Source organism: Pecten maximus, chromosome 1 (genome assembly GCF_902652985.1).
Source record: "Pecten maximus chromosome 1, xPecMax1.1, whole genome shotgun sequence".
Lineage (NCBI taxonomy): Eukaryota > Metazoa > Mollusca > Bivalvia > Pectinida > Pectinidae > Pecten > Pecten maximus.
Window position 1 is genome coordinate 5,524,750 of NC_047015.1, and position 22,186 is coordinate 5,546,935.

General features: G+C 36.8%; 1 protein-coding gene across 11 annotated transcripts in view; it reads left to right on the forward strand.

Annotated features, from left to right (window-relative positions):
- The window catches only part of LOC117323077 (glutamine--fructose-6-phosphate aminotransferase [isomerizing] 2-like), a 103,447-nt gene that overhangs the window by 45,974 nt on the left and 35,287 nt on the right, over positions 1 to 22,186 (forward strand). For 7 of the 11 annotated variants that reach the window (XR_004531649.1, XR_004531648.1, XM_033878117.1 and 4 more), the window contains exons 8-17: positions 2,254 to 2,333; positions 4,188 to 4,211; positions 10,313 to 10,339; positions 12,070 to 12,175; positions 15,735 to 15,898; positions 16,567 to 16,760; positions 17,486 to 17,606; positions 17,741 to 17,898; positions 18,405 to 18,519; positions 18,662 to 18,789. Coding sequence is in view for 9 of the 11 variants with exons in the window: in XM_033878117.1 (XP_033734008.1) it covers positions 2,254 to 2,333; positions 4,188 to 4,211; positions 10,313 to 10,339; positions 12,070 to 12,175; positions 15,735 to 15,898; positions 16,567 to 16,760; positions 17,486 to 17,606; positions 17,741 to 17,898; positions 18,405 to 18,519; positions 18,662 to 18,789 (1,117 nt within the window). In the remaining 2 variants the exon portion in view is untranslated. The remainder of the gene's footprint in view (positions 1 to 2,253; positions 2,334 to 4,187; positions 4,212 to 10,312; positions 10,340 to 12,069; positions 12,176 to 15,734; positions 15,899 to 16,566; positions 16,761 to 17,485; positions 17,607 to 17,740; positions 17,899 to 18,404; positions 18,520 to 18,661; positions 18,790 to 22,186) is intronic. The other 4 variants (XM_033878157.1, XM_033878150.1, XM_033878140.1 and 1 more) reach the window with 3 other exon arrangements.

Sequence of the window (22,186 nt, forward strand, 5' to 3'; positions counted from 1 at the left end):
GAATTATCAGACTTTCCAAAGAAGGAAAGTTATTGTCAGTAACCCTATGAGAATAATCAGACTTTTTAAACAGTGCAGTATAATATGTCATTTCCTGTTATTTCTTATAACTTATCCTTGTATTCCAATGTCCAATTTTGCACTATCAACGGGACCTGTTCTTGTGACGTCTATAATCGTAGTAAGAAAGTTTTGATGTGAAATGATACTCACCTGTAATGATACTCACCTGTAATGATACTCACCTGTTATACATGTCAGGGAAGTGATATGATATACAGTTATATAAATGTAACGACGTCCCAAGTGTTATGATATACAGTTATATAAATGTAACAACGCCCCAAGTGTTATGATATACAGTGATATAAATGTAACGACGTCCCAAGTGTTATGATATACAGTAATATAAATGTAACGACGTCCCAAGTGTTATGATATACAGTTATATAAATGTAACGACGTCCCAAGTGTTATGATATACAGTTATATAAATGTAACAACGCCCCAAGTGTTATGATATACAGTTATATAAATGTAACGACGTCCCAAGTGTTATGATATACAGTTATATAAATGTAACGACGTCCCAAGTGTTATGATATACAGTTATATAAATGTAACGACGCCCCAAGTGTTATGATATACAGTTATATAAATGTAACGACGTCCCAAGTGTTATGATATACAGTTATATAAATGTAACGACGCCCCAAGTGTTATGATATACAGTTATATAAATGTATCGACGTCCCAAGTGTTATGATATACAGTTATATAAATGTAACGACGCCCCAAGTGTTATGATATACAGTGATATAAATGTAACGACGTCCCAAGTGTTATGATATACAGTTATATAAATGTAACGACGTCCCAAGTGTTATGATATACAGTTATATAAATGTAACAAATACTGAATTTAGAAGCATCAACTATTATTGGAGAAAATCTAATATAAGGAATTTGAAATATGTTGTATGTTAATCTGAGATTTACAAGATGTGAACAATGATTTGTGTAAGTTTGACGGCAATCCTAGGTAATGTCTTGGGACTACTTCATTAGGTTGTGAAGACAACACCTCAAATTTAAAAACTGAGCTACTGTGTGTATTAAAGATTAGCCTGACTGCCATTAGATGTGTTTGTATATGGTAAGATAAGTTGTGTATACAGACAGAGGATTCTCCTTGTCAACCATCTTTATTTACTGTACTAAACGAACAAATTGGAAAGTAAATTTTGTTTCCTCTTATATACCAATCTATTTGACCAATATCTCACCTGTTGAACTCATTACATGTCAGAATTTACTCTCACCTTACCTATTGTTGGTCTTTATTAACTCCTTGGTCAGAGATCAAAGGGATATTGTAATGACTTTGTCTGTCTGTCAGCCGTTCCATCCGCCCATATCACCATTTTCCAAACAAAACCTCAAGTTAAAGTAGACATATCAACTTTACATACTGATTCCTTATTAAGAGTGATAGTTTGAAATTTTTGGTCAAAAGGTCAAAAGTCAAGGTCAATATGTTACAGTAACTGTAAATGAAAACTTGTTATTGAACGTTAACTCAAGTTCAAGTGGACCAATCAAACTCAAACTACTCACACTACTTATTTTTTAAGGACTGCTTGTTCAAGATTTCTTTTTGGGTAAAAAGAACAATGAGCAGGTTAGAAATGGTTTCTATTTGATTATGCAGATTGCCCTTGTTGTGGTACCTGTTTACTATTGAGTAGCTTTATGTTGTTAACTTTAAGGTTTATAGTTGTTGTATTGTTGGCACAATCTCTTGACCTGACATTAAGTAATAAGTTGTATATTGTCATATCAGGAGGGTATTTATATGTCTCTGTGGGAAATCAAACATGGTCCCTGTTTGCTTACCTCCGTGTTGATGTTACACAAGTCAATGTGTGTCCCTGGACAGTACCTGAATTATTTGTACAGGGTTAATTTACTTTGATGGCAGTTTTCATTTCCAACCTTTATTTAAGAACAATAAGATTGCAGTTATAGGTGTGTCATACTATGTGTATTTTTTTTTACCTGAGAGCTTGTTATGTTAATTACACCTGTGTTTTTTTCATTAACCTGTACATATGTGACCTACAAGCAAGTGATATGCCTACAAATTAACAAAACTAGAAAATATACCAGCTAGGTGTATGAAGATATAGCTTACCATTAAGAATTTCCTTATCCCTTTCTGTTTCTATAACTGTGATTTCTGTTTTTTTGTAGACGAGGTAGTCCTCTATTGGTTGGGGTCAAGAGCAAGGCCAAACTGTCCACTGACCACATCCCAATTCTCTATAGCAAAGGTAAGAAGTCTCTACTTGTCGCCATCCTACTAGGGATCAGACTACAGTAGATACCGGTCATCATCCTACTAGAGATCAAGCCTCCGTAGATACCGGTCATCATCCTACTAGAGATCAGTCCTCAGTAGATAACCGGTCATCATCCTACTAGAGATCAGTCCTCAGTAGGTACTGGTCATCATCCTACTAGAGATCAGTCCTCAGTTGATATCAGTCATCATCCTACTAGAGATCAGTCCTCACTAGATACCAGTCATCATCCTACTAGAGATCAGTCCTCAGTAGGTACCGGTCATCATCCTACTAGAGATCAGTCCTCAGTAGGTACCGGTCATCATCCTACTAGAGATCAGTCCTCAGTAGATACCGGTCATCATCCTACTAGAGATCAGTCCTCAGTAGGTACCGGTCATCATCCTACTAGAGATCAGTCCTCAGTAGGTACCGGTCATCATCCTACTAGAGATCAGTCCTCACTAGATACCGGTCATCATCCTACTAGAGATCAGTCCTCACTAGGTACTGGTCATCATCCTACTAGAGATCAGTCCTCAGTAGATACCGGTCATCATCATCCTCAGTAGGTACTGGTCATCATCCTACTAGAGATCAGTCCTCAGTAGATACTGGTCAGTGTCCTAACACGAATCCTGTGTATTGGTTAATTTTCTTTGGATGTTTGTAATCACACTGAGTGTTCAGCCTCATTCTTGAATTTTTCTCCGCATGGTATAATGCCCATCGTGTATATGCTGCTTTTGTTAGTTTTGTTCTGTTTAATTTGTCACAACTCATTAATATTTGCACCATGTTTTTTTTTAAATAACATGTTTCCAACTTAAGTATAGACAACATATTTATTTATTAAACACAGGATTTATATTAGATAGGCATTTACATTGGCTAAATGATGTGTTTTGATCCCAAATCATACATTTTTTTCTACCACAATCTTACATCACATCCACTGACCTATGGAATCATACACACCCTTAATTCATATCCCTTTTATTAGGTCACCTGAGACAAAGTCTTAGACAAAGTCTCAAGTTACCTATTCCAATCGTCTTTTGTACGTCGTTGTGAATCTGTATACAATTTGTATTTTCAACTTCTTCTCAGAAGCCCCTGAACCAATTGTAATGAAATTTTGCAGAAACCTTCCATGACCCGGCTAGGTCAACCAAAATTGTGAATTATATGGTCCCTAACCCCTAGGGGACTGATTGGCGGGCCCAAAAGGGATCAATTTTATCAATCTTCTTCTCAAGACCCAAATCAGGTATAAAATATCTAGATGGAAGGGTCTTCATGCAGGTGTTTTATGAAAATTGTCAGTATCATGACCTTGAGGTGTCATGTTTGCCCTTGGGAAGGAAGTAAACTTTACCATAGTTTATGTAAGGAAATCACATTTTGACTATCATCTGTTGGATTTTTTTTGGAATGAACTCTAACTTGGATAGGATTAGCAGTTTTGGAATGCAGTTTGATGGTATGCAAATTTTGGCCTGACCGATTCCCAGGGGCTGATGAACAGAAATATATCAAAACTCAGGTGACCGTTACGGGCTCTCTTGTATAAATCTATACTTGTGTGTGAGACCTACCCTGCTCTATATAAATGTATACTTGTGTGTGAGACCTACCCCGTTCTATATAAATGTATACTTTTGTGTGAGACCTACCCCGTTCTATATAAATGTATACTTTTGTGTGAGACCTACCCCGTTCTATATAAAAGTATACATACCCCGTTCTATATAAATGTATACTTGTGTGTGAGACCTACCCCGTTCTATATAAATGTATACTTGTGTGTGGGACATGTTGATCATATGATGTAAATTTTAGCCCAGCACAGACTCGGACCTGATGGTTAGTATAAACTATCTGTCAAATTTTCGCTTCTACCTAAATAGTTTATAATGGTGGAATTCTAACTGTAAATTTGGTTTGGTGTGTACAATGAGCAAATCAGTAAGTCTGTCATGCAGTGTTATGTTCCAGTCGTTTATGTAATTGTTTAAAAAACACATTTTCATGGCATTCATTGAAACCTAATTACGCTGTTTTCTACATATTTTGATTCACCTTTAATAATTTAGAAAAACACATTTTGAGTTATCTGAAAATTGTAGAAAACACACTTTTATTTCTCTTTAATATTTTGGACAAAAACCTTTAGATTGATATATATGTTAATCGTATTGTGAACGTTTCGAACAAACTTTTTCTAAATGATATTATCAAAGTTGGAAAAGGTAACATCAACATGGCATTCCTGTTTCTAAATGATTGTGTCACTACGACAAGTAGATTTCCTAACATTCATCGAAATGTGCTGTCATTTTATCAAATCATGTAACATCCCTAGTATAACACAGGAAGAACATTTGCTCTAGTACATATTGGGGAGTGAGAGCATGCAGGATTAACTCTGTAAGGTGGAAGGTGACCAAAGTGTGGGCTTATATGTAACATGTGGTGACGTGACATGGTATATATAGTTTATGACAGTGACAGTGTGACTGCCTTGATCCATAGTGTTTTTGAGACGTAAGTTAAATTGATCTTGTGTGACTGTATTGATCCGTAGTGTTTTTGAGACGTAAGTTAAATTGATCTGATGTGACTGCCTTGATCCGTAGTGTTTTTGAGACGTAAGTTAAATTGATCTGACGTGACTGCCTTGATCCGTAGTGTTTTTGAGACGTAAGTTAAATTGATCTGACGTGACTGCCTTGATCCGTAGTGTTTTTGAGACGTAAGTTAAATTGATCTGACGTGACTGCCTTGATCCGTAGTGTTTTTGAGACGTAAGTTAAATTGATCTGATGTGACTGCCTTGATCCGTAGTGTTTTTGAAACGTAAGTTAAATTGATCTGACGTGACTGCCTTGATCCGTAGTGTTTTTGAGACGTAAGTTAAATTGATCTGACGTGACTGCCTTGATCCGTAGTGTTTTTGAGACGTAAGTTAAATTGATCTGATGTGACTGCCTTGATCCGTAGTGTTTTTGAGACGTAAGTTAAATTGATCTGGTGTGACTGTAATGATCTGTAGTGTGGGGGGTACCTTATGTTACTGGTGACGTGACGTACCTAATGTTACTGTTGACGTGACAGTACCTAATGTTACTGGTGACATGACGGTATCTGATGTTACTGTTGACATGACGTACCTTATGTTACTGGTGAAGTGACCATATCTGTTGTTACTGGTGACGTGACGTACCTAATGTTACTGGTGACATGACGGTATCTAATGTTACTGTTGACGTGACGTACCTAATGTTACTGTTGACGTGACAGTACCTAATGTTACTGGTGACATGACGGTATCTAATGTTACTGGTGACGTGACAGTACCTAATGTTACTGGTGACATGACGGTATCTAATGTTACTGGTGACGTGACGTACCTGATGTTACTGTTGACTTGGCGGTACCTAATGTTACTGGTGACATGACGGTACCTAATGTTACTGTTGACGTGACAGTACCTAATGTTACTGTTGACGTGACAGTACCTAATGTTACTGTTGACGTGACAGTACCTAATGTTACTGGTGACGTGACGTACCTAATGTTACTGTTGACGTGACAGTACCTAATGTTACTGGTGACGTGACGGTATCTGATGTTACTGTTGACATGACGTACCTTATGTTACTGGTGAAGTGACCATATCTGTTGTTACTGGTGACGTGACGTACCTAATGTTACTGTTGACGTGACAGTACCTAATGTTACTGGTGACGTGACGTACCTAATGTTACTGTTGACGTGACAGTACCTAATGTTACTGGTGACGTGACGGTATCTGATGTTACTGTTGACATGACGTACCTTATGTTACTGGTGAAGTGACCATATCTGTTGTTACTGGTGACGTGACAGTACCTAATGTTACTGGTGACGTGACGGTATCTGATGTTACTGTTGACATGACGTACCTTATGTTACTGGTGAAGTGACCATATCTGTTGTTACTGGTGACGTGACGTACCTAATGTTACTGGTGACATGACGGTATCTAATGTTACTGTTGACGTGACGTACCTAATGTTACTGTTGACGTGACAGTACCTAATGTTACTGGTGACATGACGGTATCTAATGTTACTGGTGACGTGACGTACCTGATGTTACTGTTGACTTGGCGGTACCTAATGTTACTGGTGACATGACGGTATCTAATGTTACTGTTGACGTGACGTACCTAATGTTACTGTTGACGTGACAGTACCTAATGTTACTGGTGACATGACGGTATCTAATGTTACTGGTGACGTGACGTACCTGATGTTACTGTTGACTTGGCGGTACCTAATGTTACTGGTGACATGACGGTACCTAATGTTACTGGTGACGTGACAGTACCTAATGTTACTGTTGACGTGACAGTACCTAATGTTACTGGTGACGTGACGTACCTAATGTTACTGTTGACGTGACAGTACCTAATGTTACTGGTGACGTGACGGTATCTGATGTTACTGTTGACATGACGTACCTTATGTTACTGGTGAAGTGACCATATCTGTTGTTACTGGTGACGTGACAGTACCTAATGTTACTGGTGACGTGACGGTATCTGATGTTACTGTTGACATGACGTACCTAATGTTACTGGTGAAGTGACCATATCTGTTGTTACTGGTGACGTGACGTACCTAATGTTACTGTTGACGTGACAGTACCTAATGTTACTGGTGACGTGACGTACCTAATGTTACTGTTGACGTGACAGTACCTAATGTTACTGGTGACGTGACGGTATCTGATGTTACTGTTGACATGACGTACCTTATGTTACTGGTGAAGTGACCATATCTGTTGTTACTGGTGACGTGACGGTACCTAATGTTACTGGTGACGTGACGGTACCTAATGTTACTGTTGACTTGGCGTACCTAATGTTGTAGTGACATGACATTATCTGATGTTACTGTTGACTTGGCGGTACCTAATGTTACTGGTGACGTTACGCTGCTTTTTAGTGTTTTTTTGGGGGCTTTTTTTTGTAGATGAAGGGAGTACTGAGTCTTTGACTTTTGCTTATTGTAGTTGTTTTAAACTTTTCAATTTTCTTAGATTGAAAAAATACATCATAAAACTGCTTCTCTGAAGTTGATAACATACACACACGCCCTTGCCTACACTTGTGATGAGATGATAGAGACCATCTGTGTATTGTATGGAGATGATTTATACCTCCACTCTTTATCAACTCTGTCAATATTGGAAGTCCCCACTCTGTTTGTTGATCCTGGACATAGTATCATAAATTTGTACAATCTTTAGATCGATGAGAACTGTAAATCTGTTACTGTCATCCATGGTTTATGTAAAGTGTTCTACCTGATCAAAGGAAGTACCACACACGTTACTGTGGTGGTATAAAACATGTTACCAAAGTTTATATGTAATGAATACAGGGTATATAAGTATATAGTGTTAGAGAGTAATACTCGGTGGGGGGTGGGGGGATGGGTATAGTGTAATACTGGGGTGGGGGGTGGGGGGGGGTGTATAGTGTAATACTGGGGGGGGGGGGGGTTATAGTGTAATACTGGGGGAGGGGGGGGGGGGGTTGAAAAGTATACATAAATGGTAAAGTGTAATACTGGGGGGTATATTATTGGTTGAGTGTAATACTGGGAGAAGTTTATAGTATGTAGTTGTAAAATGTAATAATAAGGGAGTATGATATTCAGTGGGTGGGGGTAAAATGTAATAATAAGGGAGTATGATATTCAGTGGGTGGGGGTAAAATGTAATAATAAGGGAGTATGATATTCAGTGGGTGGGGGTAAAATGTAATAATAAGGGAGTATGATATTCAGTGGGTTGGGGTAAAATGTAATAAGGGAGTATGATATTCAGTGGGTTGGGGTAAAGTGTAATAATAAGTGAGTATGATATTCAGTGGGTGGGGGTAAAGTGTAATAATAAGGGAGTATGATATTCAGTGGGTTGGGGTAAAATGTAATAATAAGTGAGTATGATATTCAGTGGGTGGGGGTAAAATGTAATAATAAGTGAGTATGATATTCAGTGGGTTGGGGTAAAATGTAATAATAAGTGAGTATGATATTCAGTGGGTTGGGGTAAAATGTAATAATAAGTGAGTATGATATTCAGTGGGTTGGGGTAAAGTGTAATAATAAGTGAGTATGATATTCAGTGGGTGGGGGTAAAATGTAATAATAAGGGAGTATGATATTCAGTGGGTTGGGGTAAAATGTAATAATAAGGGAGTATGATATTCAGTGGGTGGGGGTAAAGTGTAATAATAAGGGAGTATGATATTCAGTGGGTGGGGGTAAAATGTAATAATAAGGGAGTATGATATTCAGTGGGTTGGGGTAAAATGTAATAAGGGAGTATGATATTCAGTGGGTGGGGGTAAAATGTAATAATAAGTGAGTATGATATTCAGTGGGTGGGGGTAAAATGTAATAATAAGGGAGTATGATATTCAGTGGGTGGGGGTAAAATGTAATAATAAGGGAGTATGATATTCAGTGGGTGGGGGTAAAATGTAATAATAAGGGAGTATGATATTCAGTGGGTGGGGGTAAAATGTAATAATAAGTGAGTATGATATTCAGTGGGTGGGGGTAAAATGTAATAAGGGAGTATGATATTCAGTGGTATAGTTTAATGGGTGGGGGCAGTGTAACACTATAAGTGTGATAATGGGTGGGGGCAGTGTAACACTAAGTGTGATAATGGGTGGGGGCAGTGTAACACTAAGTGTGACATGTGATCTAATGACTTCTGTTTACAGGTGATCAACATTTATCACCATGTACGTTAAACATCCCTCACTGGCTCAGTAATATTGTTTAACCACCGGCCAGCTTACTGGACTATACTAGATCTATGTATATTACTATAACATGTCAATGAAGTTTGGTAATCATGCATGGATTTATCACCTATTTGTTGAAGCCTTACATAACAATGATTTTATAAATACATAGTCATCTATACAGATCTAAGATGTATATTATATAAGTAACACCTGTTTTTAGCCCACCTGGCCCGAAGGGCTAGTGAGCGTATGTCTTAATTGGTGCAGTGTCAGTCGTCTGTCCATCTGGTGTCAACTTTTTCAATGAAACTACTTCTTTTCAATAACCAAAAGGCCCAGGGTACTGATATTAGGCCGGTAACATGCTGGGATGAAGGACTACCAAGTTTGTTCAAATGAATGACCTTGACCTATATTGAAGGTCAAATGGATCAAAAAGGCTAGAATCCTTAGACAGCTTAAATTTAATAACCAAGAGGCCCAGATACTTTATATTTGCACTGGAGGATGCTTGGGTGACCAAGTTTGTTCAAATAAATGACCTTGACATATATTCAAGGTCACAGGGGTCAAATATGCTAAAATCATTAAACAAAAAAACCAAAAAAAACCACAGAGACCTGATATTGGGCCAGTAGTATGCTGGAATGAAAGACAACAAAATTTATTTAAATGAATAAACCAAGCCTACTCTGATATTTGAAGAAAGTGGTAATCAGTTTAGTATTTGCATAATTGACCTAGGTCAACTTCAAAATTGCATTAGAAGCAGATGAGCCATACAGGTTCATTGGGCTTCTATTTACGGACAAGCCATTACCTAATTTTTCTTCTCTGTCACTTCCATTTGGGAGTCCCATAAGAAATTTGTTGATATGTTAGATAGATAATTATATATTTCTCTTGTAATGTTGTGATAAATGTGGCTTTTTTTGAATGAAAGATATAGAGTCAGATTCAGTAAATTTTCACATACTGGAAGATCATAGACTAGATAGATATTTATAATGTTCATTTTCTTAGGTATTTTGTAGGTTAAAGTGTAATATTAACAAAATGATTTGCTTCTGCAATAAATTTTATTGCATCACATCCTTGATTTGCACCTTTATTTTTACCTGTTTAAACTCGTTTGTCTCCCTTGTGCATGTAGGTTTTAAAGACAATAGCACTACAGAAGGTATCTTGGCTTTAATTCTTTAATTGAGATCTCAAGCGAGAAGACTCTGCTTTGTTGAAATAATTTGCATAAAAGCTTTCTGTGAATCACGTCATCTACTCACGGCAAATCCTCACTGGCCAGTACACTGATACCATCCTGTTTGTTGTTAATGAGATTATTTATTTTCTAATGATTAGAGCGTTAGCTGGAATCCCTTATTTTGTAATAGGCTATTCATAACACTAGCTTCAGTATTTAGAAGTGTTATATGGAAATGCATGTCTGCCTGGAATTTCTCTTTGTAATTATGCAGGCTTTTTGCTATAATTTATTTCTAATATAATCACTACCTTTATACCATACTACATATATGTATATATTCCCAAAAGTAACACTTAAGTTGGGGGACAGAATTTACTGCTATAAAAAAACAACTAATATTTACTCTAGTGAATGTCATTAGCAGTCTAACTAGTTAAAAGTAAAATAGTTAAAAGTAAAAAATTTTGATTCCAATTCTAATAAAATTGCTTGTAAATTAAATCTGCATTCCCTAAAGAGTGGAGGGTTGTCGGGACTGAATATGTATGGACTAACAAACCTCTTGTCTAACAAAATTCTTATACATTATTTGATTCACAATGACATGTAAGTGCATAATCAATGTGCCACTCACAATGGATATTAAAGTCCCCAGAACTATCCAGCTTTGTTTAGCTATACTGAGCAGTACATTGTATATGTCCTGGTACAACCAATTCTCAGTATTACTTTTCTTCAGTGGATAGCGGTACTAGACCAGGGTATTGATATCGCGTAGGGCATAACTTGCAGTTAGTCAAAACAAAATTTGACTCATTTGACATAAAAGATAATCAAGTTAACTCTTAATTGTCTTTTTATTAGAAAACTCTATGGAGACAAGCTTTCACTAAAGAGTTGTATATATTCCCAGCTGAAATTTGTATCCTGCTGTATTTAAAATAGACACCATGGTATGGTTGTCTTCTGAAAACTTCATATCGCTTCCAATCTCCAAAACAGAATGTCATATTGGACATAAAATTTCAGGAATTGTGTGCAGTCAACGGATGGTCCTTCCTGTTTCTGTGAGAACTAGAGTACATAAAAATGATTTAGAAACACCTCTCTTTCAACCTACAATGCCTTAATGAGGAATTGAACCCCAGTAGATGATAGACTAGTGTGTTACCATTGTGTGTAGAGTAAGGTCTTGTTCTAGTCTTAATGCCATTATAAATGGAAGCTTTTGCAGATGAAAAGAGCTTGATTTATTTGTCAGTCTTGGGTTTGCATGAGATCTTCACTTCTTCAGTAGTTCGCTAGGGTCATTTTATCTCTGATCAACAAAACATCTATCTTTTTTTTTCTATTTTTACCACTTAAATTTGCTAATTTTTTTGTCAAAGGAAGGATGATAATGTCCAATGCATACTAAAAAATAAGAAAATTGTTGTTGAAGGACATAATTCATTTGTAATCTATTAATGTTTACTTCAAAAGACTTTTGTGTAAGTATGATTCGGTAAAGTTCAAAAAAGTTTTTTTTTGTGTAAGTGTGATTTGGTAATTTTTCAAAGTTCAATCAGAAAATAATTAATCAATGTATCCGTGGTAAAAAACAAAACTAATATTTCAAAGGTTCTTGTTGATCTTCAAAAAGGAAAGATGAACCATATTAAAGCGCTATCTTTTGTCAAAATAACCCCTGTTTTTGACATTCACAGATCACCGTGGATATGTTGCACCTACTCAGAGGGTGGATAGCACGACCGAGTTCCACCCTATGGGCCCAGAAAGGGAAGTGGAGTACTTCTTTGCTTCTGATGCTAGGTAATGCATTCAACAAGAGGAGAATTTTTCAAAGAACAATTTACCCACAATTTGAAACTGTTTACTGACATGGTCTTTAGAATGTCTGGACCACTGACATCCCTATTGATATGTTAACATTTAATTATGATCTTTACTTCGCAAAATCAAGAAAGATGAGCTTCAGATCAAATGCATTCAAACACCTCAAACAAATGCCAGTGAATGTAAACAGTTTTAAATTGTAATTCTATTTTTGTAATGTTTCTGGCTATATTAGCCATATTTACATTGTCTACCTGAAGTCTCTTGTTCAAAAAGGAACCTAGTTAGCCTGTGTGATTGATGTGTAGCCTGTCTCACTTGTTACAGTGACGTGTAGCCTGTCTCACTTGTTATAGTGACGTGTAGCCTGTCTCACTTGTTACAGTGACGTGTAGCCTGTCTCACTTGTTACAGTGACGTGTAGCCTGTCTCACTTGTTATAGTGACGTGTAGCCTGTCTCACTTGTTATAGTGACGTGTAGCCTGTCTCACTTGTTATAGTGACGTGTAGCCTGTCTCACTTGTTACAGTGACGTGTAGCCTGTCTCACTTGTTATAGTGACGTGTAGCCTGTCTCACTTGTTACAGTGACGTGTAGCCTGTCTCACTTGTTACAGTGACGTGTAGCCTGTCTCACTTGTTACAGTGGATGTTAACACTGTAACTTCTCCTTTCTGTAAGTAGCTGTGTGGATTATGTAAGTGTCTGTAAGTAGCTGTGTGGATTATGTAAGTGTCTGTTAGTAGCTGTGTGGATACCATATATGTAAGTGTCTGTAAGTAGCTGTGTGGATACCATATGTGTAAGTGTCTGTAAGTAGCTGTGTGGATACCATATATGTAAGTGTCTGTTAGTAGCTGTGTGGATTATGTAAGTATCTGTAAGTAGCTGTGTGGATACCATATATGTAAGTGTCTGTAAGTAGCTGTGTGGATACCATATATGTAAGTATCTGTAAGTAGCTGTGTGGATTATGTAAGTATCTGTAAGTAGCTGTGTGGATACCATATATGTAAGTGTCTGTAAGTAGCTGTGTGGATTATGTAAGTGTCTGTTAGTAGCTGTGTGGATTATGTAAGTATCTGTAAGTAGCTGTGTGGATACCATATATGTAAGTGTCTGTAAGTAGCTGTGTGGATTATATAAGTATCTGTAAGTAGCTGTGTGGATACCATATATGTAAGTATCTGTAAGTAGCTGTGTGGATACCATATATGTAAGTGTCTGTAAGTAGCTGTGTGGATACCATATATGTAAGTATCTGTAAGTAGCTGTGTGGATACCATATATGTAAGTATCTGTAAGTAGCTGTGTGGATACCATATATGTAAGTGTCTGTAAGTAGCTGTGTGGATACCATATATGTAAGTGTCTGTAAGTAGCTGTGTTGATACCATATATGTAAGTATCTGTAAGTAGCTGTGTGGATACCATATATGTAAGTGTCTGTAAGTAGCTGTGTGGATACCATATATGTAAGTATCTGTAAGTAGCTGTGTGGATACCATATATGTAAGTGTCTGTAAGTAGCTGTGTGGATACCATATATGTAAGTGTCTGTAAGTAGCTGTGTGGATACCATATATTTAAGTGTCTGTAAGTAGCTGTGTGGATACCATATATGTAAGTGTCTGTAAGTAGCTGTGTGGATACCATATATGTAAGTGTCTGTAAGTAGCTGTGTGGATACCATATATGTAAGTATCTGTAAGTAGCTGTGTGGATACCATATATGTAAGTGTCTGTAAGTAGCTGTGTGGATACCATATATGTAAGTGTCTGTAAGTAGCTGTGTGGATTATGTAAGTATCTGTAAGTAGCTGTGTGGATACCATATATGTAAGTATCTGTAAGTAGCTGTGTGGATTATGTAAGTATCTGTAAGTAGCTGTGTGGATACCATATATGTAAGTGTCTGTAAGTAGCTGTGTGGATTATGTAAGTATCTGTAAGTAGCTGTGTGGATACCATATATGTAAGTGTCTGTAAGTATAGCTTTGTGGATACCATATATGTAAGTGTCTGTAAGTAGCTGTGTGGATACCATATATGTAAGTATCTGTAAGTATAGCTTTGTGGATACCATATATGTAAGTGTCTGTAAGTAGCTGTGTGGATACCATATATGTAAGTATCTGTAAGTAGCTGTGTGGATACCATATATGTAAGTGTCTGTAAGTAGCTGTGTGGATTATATAAGTATCTGTAAGTAGCTGTGTGGATACCATATATGTAAATATCTGTAAGTAGCTGTGTGGATACCATATATGTAAGTGTCTGTAAGTAGCTGTGTGGATACCATATATGTAAGTATCTGTAAGTAGCTGTGTGGATACCATATATGTAAGTATCTGTAAGTAGCTGTGTGGATACCATATATGTAAGTGTCTGTAAGTAGCTGTGTGGATACCATATATGTAAGTGTCTGTAAGTAGCTGTGTTGATACCATATATGTAAGTATCTGTAAGTAGCTGTGTGGATACCATATATGTAAGTGTCTGTAAGTAGCTGTGTGGATACCATATATGTAAGTATCTGTAAGTAGCTGTGTGGATACCATATATGTAAGTGTCTGTAAGTAGCTGTGTGGATACCATATATGTAAGTGTCTGTAAGTAGCTGTGTGGATACCATATATTTAAGTGTCTGTAAGTAGCTGTGTGGATACCATATATGTAAGTGTCTGTAAGTAGCTGTGTGGATACCATATATGTAAGTGTCTGTAAGTAGCTGTGTGGATACCATATATGTAAGTATCTGTAAGTAGCTGTGTGGATACCATATATGTAAGTGTCTGTAAGTAGCTGTGTGGATACCATATATGTAAGTGTCTGTAAGTAGCTGTGTGGATTATGTAAGTATCTGTAAGTAGCTGTGTGGATACCATATATGTAAGTATCTGTAAGTAGCTGTGTGGATTATGTAAGTATCTGTAAGTAGCTGTGTGGATACCATATATGTAAGTGTCTGTAAGTAGCTGTGTGGATTATGTAAGTATCTGTAAGTAGCTGTGTGGATACCATATATGTAAGTGTCTGTAAGTATAGCTTTGTGGATACCATATATGTAAGTGTCTGTAAGTAGCTGTGTGGATACCATATATGTAAGTATCTGTAAGTATAGCTTTGTGGATACCATATATGTAAGTGTCTGTAAGTAGCTGTGTGGATACCATATATGTAAGTATCTGTAAGTAGCTGTGTGGATACCATATATGTAAGTGTCTGTAAGTAGCTGTGTGGATTATGTAAGTATCTGTAAGTAGCTGTGTGGATATCATATATGTAAGTATCTGTAAGTAGCTGTGTGGATTATGTAAGTATCTGTAAGTAGCTGTGTGGATACCATATATGTAAGTGTCTGTAAGTAGCTGTGTGGTTATGTAAGTATCTGTAAGTAGCTGTGTGGATTATGTAAGTATCCATAAGTAGCAGTGTATATAAGATTAAGTAATTCAGTTTCACAGAACTTTGTATGGTATATGTTGTACCACTAAGTTTATTGTAGATGTAAATGATAATTTTCTCATTTCAGTGCTATTATTGAGCACACCAACCAGGTGATATTCCTCGAGGACGATGATGTCGCATCTATAAAGGATGGCTCTCTGTCTATACACCGCGTCAAACGCAGCATTGACGAGTCAACTGTTCGTGAGGTGATCACACTCAAAACTGAGATCCAGGAGATTATGAAAGGTAGATTAATCTAGCTGTAATAGGGGGAGTGTCATCAAAAACCATCAAAGGGAGGTAACTCCTTGTTGTAATGCCATATTTCTTAGTGGCATCATAAACATTCCAACACTAACACTCACAGTGGTACAGAGGAGGTACATAGAAATGTGTATTCCTTCCTCCTACACTCTTACACTCACAGTGGTACAGAGGAGGTACATAGAAATGTGTATTCCTTCCTCCTACTCTCTTACACTCACGGTGATACAGAGAAGGGACATAGAAATGTGTATTCCTTCCTCCTACTCTCTTACACCCACAGTGGTACAGAGAAGGGACATAGAAATGTGTATTCCTTCCTCCTACTCTCTTACACTCACAGTGGTACAGAGGAGGGACATAGAAATGTGTATTCCTTCCTCCTACACTCTTACACTCACAGTGGTACACAGATGGACATAGAAATGTGTATTCCTTCCTCCTACACTCTTACACTCACAGTGGTACAAGGGAGGGACATTGTGTACTCCTCCCTTCTACAATCTCACACTTGCAGTTGGATAGGGGAGGGCAGTGTGAAATCCTACACTCTCAAAACCTCATATATTATACACTATCCTTACCCATTGTTTTTCCGAAGGAAATGTTGGCTACAGCTGTTTAATCCATTTTAAATATTTTGTTAACAGGTAAATTCTCATCCTTCATGCAGAAAGAAATTTTTGAACAGCCCGAGTCTGTGATCAATACAATGAGGGGGCGTGTCAACTTTGACAACAATCAGGTTGTTCTAGGAGGAATCAAGGATTTCATGCCAGAGATAAGAAGATGTCGTCGGATGTTGTTTATCGCCTGTGGAACAAGCTATCACAGTGCCGTTGCTGTAAGTGTCATTCTTGTCATCAGTGTGATAACTAAGATCTGATGATATCCGATGCGATAAGTGGGCTCCACCATAGTCCACTAAAATGTTAAAGCTCTTCTTATTTCTTATAAATTGTTCCCCTCAAACCTCATCAGTAACAGTGTTTTCTCCCTTCCAAGTTGTCCTACATCAGGCAACGATTTCACTGTCAAAAGTTAGCTCATACACCAAGCAATGATTTCTCCTTCTAAAGTTATCCCACATGAGACAATGGTTTCTCCCTCTCAAGTTAACCAACCTCAGACATTGATCACACTCTCTGAAAGTTATCCCGCACCAGGCAATGATTCTCCCTCTAAAGTTACTCCACATCAGGCAATGATTTCTCCCTCTAAGTTTCTCCACATCAGGCAATGATTTCTCCCTCTAAAGTTACTCCACATCAGGCAATGATTTCTCCCTCTAAAGTTACTCCACATCAGGCAATGATTTCTCCCTCTGAAGTTTCTCCACATCAGGCAATGATTTCTCCCTCTGAAGTTTCTCCACATCAGGCAATGATTTCTCCCTCTGAAGTTACTCCACATCAGGCAATGATTTCTCCCTCTGAAGTTACTCCACATCAGGCAATGATTTCTCCCTCTGAAGTTACTCAACATCAGGCAATGATTTCTCCCTCTAAAGTTACACCACACCAGTCAATGGTTTCCACACTTAATCATGCGTTTTCTCCACTGTAACAGACAAGACAACTGTTGGAGGAGTTGACGGAGCTTCCAGTGATGGTAGAGTTAGCTAGTGACTTCCTCGACAGAGACACACCTGTCTTCAGGGATGATGTCTGCTGCTTCATCAGCCAGTCAGGTAAACACTTCTAAGAGATCTGGGGTTACAGTATATCACATGGCTATAATGTTTTATTTGAGACAGTATTCAATTTGACACTGTTCTGATTGGGTATCGTAGTACAGATATTTCACAGAACATTTTTGTTACAGGTGAGACGGCAGATACACTGCTAGCACTGCGTTACTGTAAACAGAGAGGTGCCCTGATTGTAGGAGTGACTAACACTGTGGGTAGTAGTATCTGTCGGGAGTCACACTGTGGTATCCATATCAACGCTGGACCTGAGATAGGTGTCGCCAGTACCAAGGTAGGCATCCTTCCAAAACCACCAAATGTTAAATAAATGGTGTATTAATGCCATAAACTGGTAGAGAGGACTAATTTTAGGTAAATGTAGTTTCCAGTATTTTGAAGAACAAAATTATGAGGGCAGGAAGATTTTTTTTTCTTTTTGTTTATCATTATTATTTTCGTATATTTAATTCACCCTGGCCAGTTATCTCCCTTGTTTTATTGTACATGCCAGTTATCTCCCTTGTTTTATTGTACATGCCAGTTATCTCCCTTGTTTTATTGTACATGCCAGTTATCTCCTTTGTTTTATCTTACAGGCATACACCAGTCAGTTATCTCCCTTGTTTTATCTTACAGGCATACACCAGTCAGTTATCTCCCTTGTTTTTATCTTACAGGCATACACCAGTCAGTTATCTCCCTTGTTTTTATCTTACAGGCATACACCAGCCAGTTATCTCCCTTGTTGTATTGTACATGCATACATCAGCCAGTTATCTCCCTTGTTTTATCTTATAGGCATACACCAGTCAGTTTATTTCACTTGTTATGTTTGGTTTGGTCATGTGTGAGGACAGAATCTCAATGCAGGAACGACGTAAGGAAATCATTAAGGGTCTGCACGACCTACCAGGTATGTCGCTCATAATTCATTAAATTATATCTTCACACCACAAAATATCTGATAAGTCTTGTACACTAAGCTAATAGTTTCTCAGTAGCCTGACTATTTTAAGTTACGTTTGAGATCACAGATTTACTAATTTTGTGTACAGGTCTGATCAAGGAAGTACTGGATATGGACGACCAGATCCACACGCTGTCCCAGGAGCTGTACCAACAGAAGAGTCTGCTCGTCATGGGGCGTGGCTACAACTTTGCCACCTGTCTTGAGGGAGCACTAGTATGTTTCCCACTACTAGTTAATAAGTTAACAACCTATTCTTAATAACCAAGAGGCCAAGGGACTTAAAACTGGGTCTGCAGCATGTCTGGGTGAAGGGATACCAGGCTTGTTCAAATAAATGACCTTAACTGACATTCAAGGTAACAGGGGTCACATAGGTTAAACTCTTTTAACTATTTCTTCCTAATAACCAAGAGGCCCTTAGAGTTGATATTGGGTCTGTAGCGTACTGGGGTTGAAGGGCGGCCAAGTTTGTTCAAATGAATGACCTTGACCCACATTCAAGGTCACAGGAGTCAAATAGGCTTAAGTCTTTGAGCAATGATTTCTCAGGCCAATAGTTTGCTGAAATGAAGGATTAGAAAATATTTTGACATGAATAAACCTTGCCTGAATTGAATAAAGTGGTAATCAGCTTTAAGTCCAGTTTTTTGACCACTTCTTATGATCATGCAATGCTTTAAGCCCATAGTATTACTGACAAGTCCTAGATCTAGAAAATGAAACAGTTTTATGATGGTGCAATTAGATTAAATTTTGGCTCTACTGTATCTAACTCTCAAAAGTGCTGATATCTTTGTACAGTCTTTATAGGACATGTAGAGCAAGGGTACGTAATTTCGCACAGTACGTAAATTCGCACACCTGACGATTTTTTGCGTTTTTCCTCTTAGTGGTCGAGGACTGTGTTTTTTTGTTTATATGTTGACTAATGTCAACCTTTAGTGGAACATTTCCCATTTTAAGTACATCTTTCCAGATTAAGTTCGTTTTGAAAACAAATTTTAACTGATACAACTCTCTTCCGATAAAATTGTTACCGGATGATTAAATATTTTATTTAAAATAATCCCAGTTGTTGATTGGCATGTGAATTTGCAAATATTTAAGGAAAATATCATTTGATCAGATTATAAACAAAACTGAATACAAATCCACCAAGTATAACCAATAACAGCGCTGACCTGCTGACACCCCTGTCATTTTCGCCGCCTTGTTTACATTACCTCTGTAGGGAGCGGTCATTATTTAAAGCAAACATGGCAGCAAATTGACACTTTCCAATTTTACATTATTTTGTTTTTAAAGATTTTTTAATCATGGCATTGGGCTTAATCTTAGTTTAGGATGTTGTTTGTCTACAAAATGGTTGAAAACTATTTTTACTAACAAAATTTAAGAAGTTAGATGGGTGTGCGAAATTACGTTTCCGATCGACTTCAAACCCAGCAATAAACACAAGTTAACAACAGCTCCCATGCGCAGTGTTACGTGTGCGCATATCAGGTTGCACACTTGTATGTTACGAAGCATTTGTACATCTAACAATGTGAGGTATTCTTTTTTTATTTGAAATTGATTTGATGGAAATGTATTTAAAAACATACCGAAAGTGTGCGAAATTACGTACCCCCACTCTATGTCATATTCTTCATATATTGCTTCTGGTAATACTCCAATAACTTCTTGTTGAATTATATTGATGATAATGAGTTGTACACATTCTTCTCACACAAAATGTCCCAGTACTACAGTATATAAATAATCCTTAATAGTCTTTACTGACGATAAGGTTAATAGTCTTTACTGACGATAAGGTTAATAGTCGTTACTGATGATAAGGTTAATAGTCTTTACTGATGATAAGGTTAATAGTCTTTACTGACGATAAGGTTAATAGTCTTTACTGATGATAAGGTTAATAGTCTTTACTGATGATAAGGTTAATAGTCTTTACTGATGATAAGGTTAATAGTCGTTACTGATGATAAGGTTAATAGTCGTTACTGATGATAAGGTTAATAGTCTTTACTGACGATAAGGTTAATAGTCTTTACTGATGATAAGGTTAATAGTCTTTACTGACGATAAGGTTAATAGTCTTTACTGATGATAAGGTAAGTAGTCTTTACTGACGATAAGGTTAGTAGTCTTTACTGACGATAAGGTTAATAGTCTTTACTGATGATAAGGTTATTAGTCTTTACTGATGATAAGGTAAGTAGTCTTTACTGACGATAAGGTTAATAGTCTTTACTGATGATAAGGTAAGTAGTCTTTACTGACGATAAGGTTAATAGTCTTTACTGATGATAAGGTTAATAGTCTTTACTGATGATAAGGTTAATAGTCTTTACTGATGATAAGGTTAATAGTCTTTACTGACGATAAGGTTAATAGTCTTTACTGATGATAAGGTTAATAGCCTTTACTGATGATAAGGTTAATAGTCTTTACTGATGATAAGGTTAATAGTCTTTACTGACGATAAGGTTAATAGTCGTTATGATGATAAGGTTAATAGTCTTTACTGATGATAAGGTTAATAGCCTTTACTGACGATAAGGTTAATAGTCGTTACTGATGATAAGGTTAATAGTCTTTACTGACGATAAGGTTAATAGTCTTTACTGATGATAAGGTTAGTAGTCTTTACTGATGATAAGGTAAGTAGTCTTTACTGATGGTAAGGTTAATAGTCTTTACTGACGATAAGGTTAATAGTCTTTACTGATGATAAGGTTAATAGCCTTTACTGACGATAAGGTTAATAGTCGTTACTGATGATAAGGTTAATAGTCTTTACTGACGATAAGGTTAATAGTCTTTACTGATGATAAGGTTAGTAGTCTTTACTGATGATAAGGTTAGTAGTCTTTACTGATGATAAGGTTAATAGTCGTTATGATGATAAGGTTAATAGTCTTTACTGACGATAAGGTTAATAGTCTTTACTGACGATAAGGTTAATAGTCGTTATGATGATAAGGTTAATAGTCTTTACTGATGATAAGGTTAATAGTCTTTACTGATGATCAGGTTAATAGTCTTTACTGATGATAAGGTTAATAGTCTTTACTGATGATAAGGTTAATAGTCTTTACTGATGATAAGGTTAATAGTCTTTACTGATGATAAGGTTAATAGTCTTTACTGATGATAAGGTTAATAGTCTTTACTGATGATAAGGTTAATAGTCTTTACTGATGATAAGGTTAATAGTCTTTACTGATGATAAGGTTAATAGTCTTTACTGATGATAAGGTTAATAGTCTTTACTGATGATAAGGTTAATAGTCTTTACTGATGATAAGGTTAATAGTCTTTACTGATGATAAGGTTAATAGTCTTTACTGATGATAAGGTTAATAGTCTTTACTGATGATAAGGTTAGTAGTCTTTACTGATGATAAGGTTAGTAGTCTTTACTGATGATAAGGTTAATAGTCTTTACTGATGATAAGGTTAATAGTCTTTACTGATGATAAGGTTAATAGTCTTTACTGATGATAAGGTTAATAGTCGTTATGATGATAAGGTTAATAGTCTTTACTGATGATAAGGCACAGAATTCTCTAATTTTCTGTAGTATCCCAATGTTTTTAAAAATAAT